Here is a 1,557-nt window from a genome sequence, read left to right as displayed (position 1 = left end):
CTGCCCAAACCCACCATCTGGGCTGAGCCAGACTCTGTGATCATCTGGGGGAGGCCTGTGACCATCTGGTGTCAGGCGTCCCTGGAGGCTGAGGAGTATCATCTGAGTAAAGCGGAAATCCCAGAACCCTGGGTCAGACAGAAGCTTCTGGAACCCAGTGACAAGGCCAAGTTCTCCATTGTACACCTGACCCAGTCCTATGCAGGGAAGAATTACTGTTACTATCACAAGAGCACTTATTGGTCAGCACACAGTGATTCCTTGGATTTGGTGGTGACAGGTGAGTGGACTCTCAGGGTCCCAGTGTCAGGCTCTGGCCCTTAATGAGAGTGTCTGCTCTCATGACTGTCTTCCCACTCACAGCACAGCCCTCGGTGATGGGGAAGGAGGTGTGAGCCTCTATCTAACACATCTGCTTCCTTCTACCTAGGATTCTACACAAAATCCACACTGTCAGCACTCCCAAGCCCCATGGTGACCTCAGGAGGGAACTTGACCCTCCAGTGTGGCTCATGGCTTGGGTATGATAGATTTGTTCTGTCTGAGGAAGGCAAACACATAGGCTCCTGGAGTCAGGACTCACAGCAACTCTCGAGTGGGCAATACCAGGCTGTGTTCACTGTGGTTCGTGTGACCTCCAACCACAGGGGGACATTCAAATGCTACGGCTACTTCAAGAACACACCCCATGTGTGGTTGAAGGCCAGTGACATCCTGGAGCTCCTGATCTCAGGTGAGGAAGTGATGGCCTTGCCCATGAATGACTTAGGAACTGAGACAGGAAGGATGATAGGGAGAGGAGAGTGCCTGGCTTCTGAGGGCACAGGCACAGAGTCATAAACATGGTGATGCCGGAAACCGCAGCAGGGAGAGGGGGGTTTTTGGGAAAAGCAATCACCTTCAAGTCCACTGCTTGTCTTCCTCTCCCAGGAATGTATGGGAAGCCCTTCCTCCTGAGCCAGCAAGGCCCCATCGTGGTCTCTGGAGACAGCCTGACCTTCCATTGTGGCTCCGATGTCAGATACGACAGATTCGCTCTGTCCAAGGAGGGGACACATGACCTTTTGAAATACTTTGGCTGGCAGTCAGAGGCTGGGCTCTCCCAGGTCAACTTTCCCCTGGGCCGTGTGAACCGCACCCATGGTGGAAAGTACAGGTGCTATGGTGGGTACAACCTTTCCCATGAGTGGTCGGCCCCCAGTGACCCACTAGACGTCCTGGTCACAGGTGAGGAGCCCCTGATGGATCCTTCCAGGTACTCTACCTCCACACAGGCTCTGCATGGGGAGTCCTGGGGTGATTGGGGGACCTGGGGTGTGGCGTTACAAGAGATTGGGAAACACAAAAAGAGACTGGGATGGAAGGGAAAGTGTGAGGTGCTCCCTGAAAACAGAGACTGAGGCTGAGAGATCCTTGCTCAAGTACCTGTTGAATGTCAGTTGGGCCAGCCTCTCCCCCTTTCTTCTTCTCTCTAGGAGAGCTCCCCTACAAACCCTTCCTCTGGGTGTGGCCAAACCTCACAGTGGCCTCAGGAGACAATGTGACCTTCCAGTGTGC

The 1,557-nt window shown here is 54.1% G+C and overlaps 1 protein-coding gene across 1 annotated transcript in view; it reads left to right on the top strand.

The window, feature by feature from the left end:
- Positions 1–1,557, top strand: part of LOC103211032 (leukocyte immunoglobulin-like receptor subfamily B member 3) — a 43,682-nt gene that overhangs the window by 10,264 nt on the left and 31,861 nt on the right. The window contains exons 3-6 of the mRNA XM_042783119.1: positions 4–280; positions 431–733; positions 931–1,227; positions 1,476–1,551. Of these exons, the coding sequence (XP_042639053.1) occupies positions 4–280; positions 431–733; positions 931–1,227; positions 1,476–1,551 (953 nt within the window). The remainder of the gene's footprint in view (positions 1–3; positions 281–430; positions 734–930; positions 1,228–1,475; positions 1,552–1,557) is intronic.

Source organism: Orycteropus afer, unplaced genomic scaffold (genome assembly GCF_000298275.1).
Source record: "Orycteropus afer afer isolate SDZICR_OR568_19922 unplaced genomic scaffold, OryAfe1.0 scaffold00689, whole genome shotgun sequence".
NCBI lineage: Eukaryota > Metazoa > Chordata > Mammalia > Tubulidentata > Orycteropodidae > Orycteropus > Orycteropus afer.
Note: the sequence above shows the minus strand (reverse complement) of the source record. Positions and strands in the feature narration are given on the sequence as shown.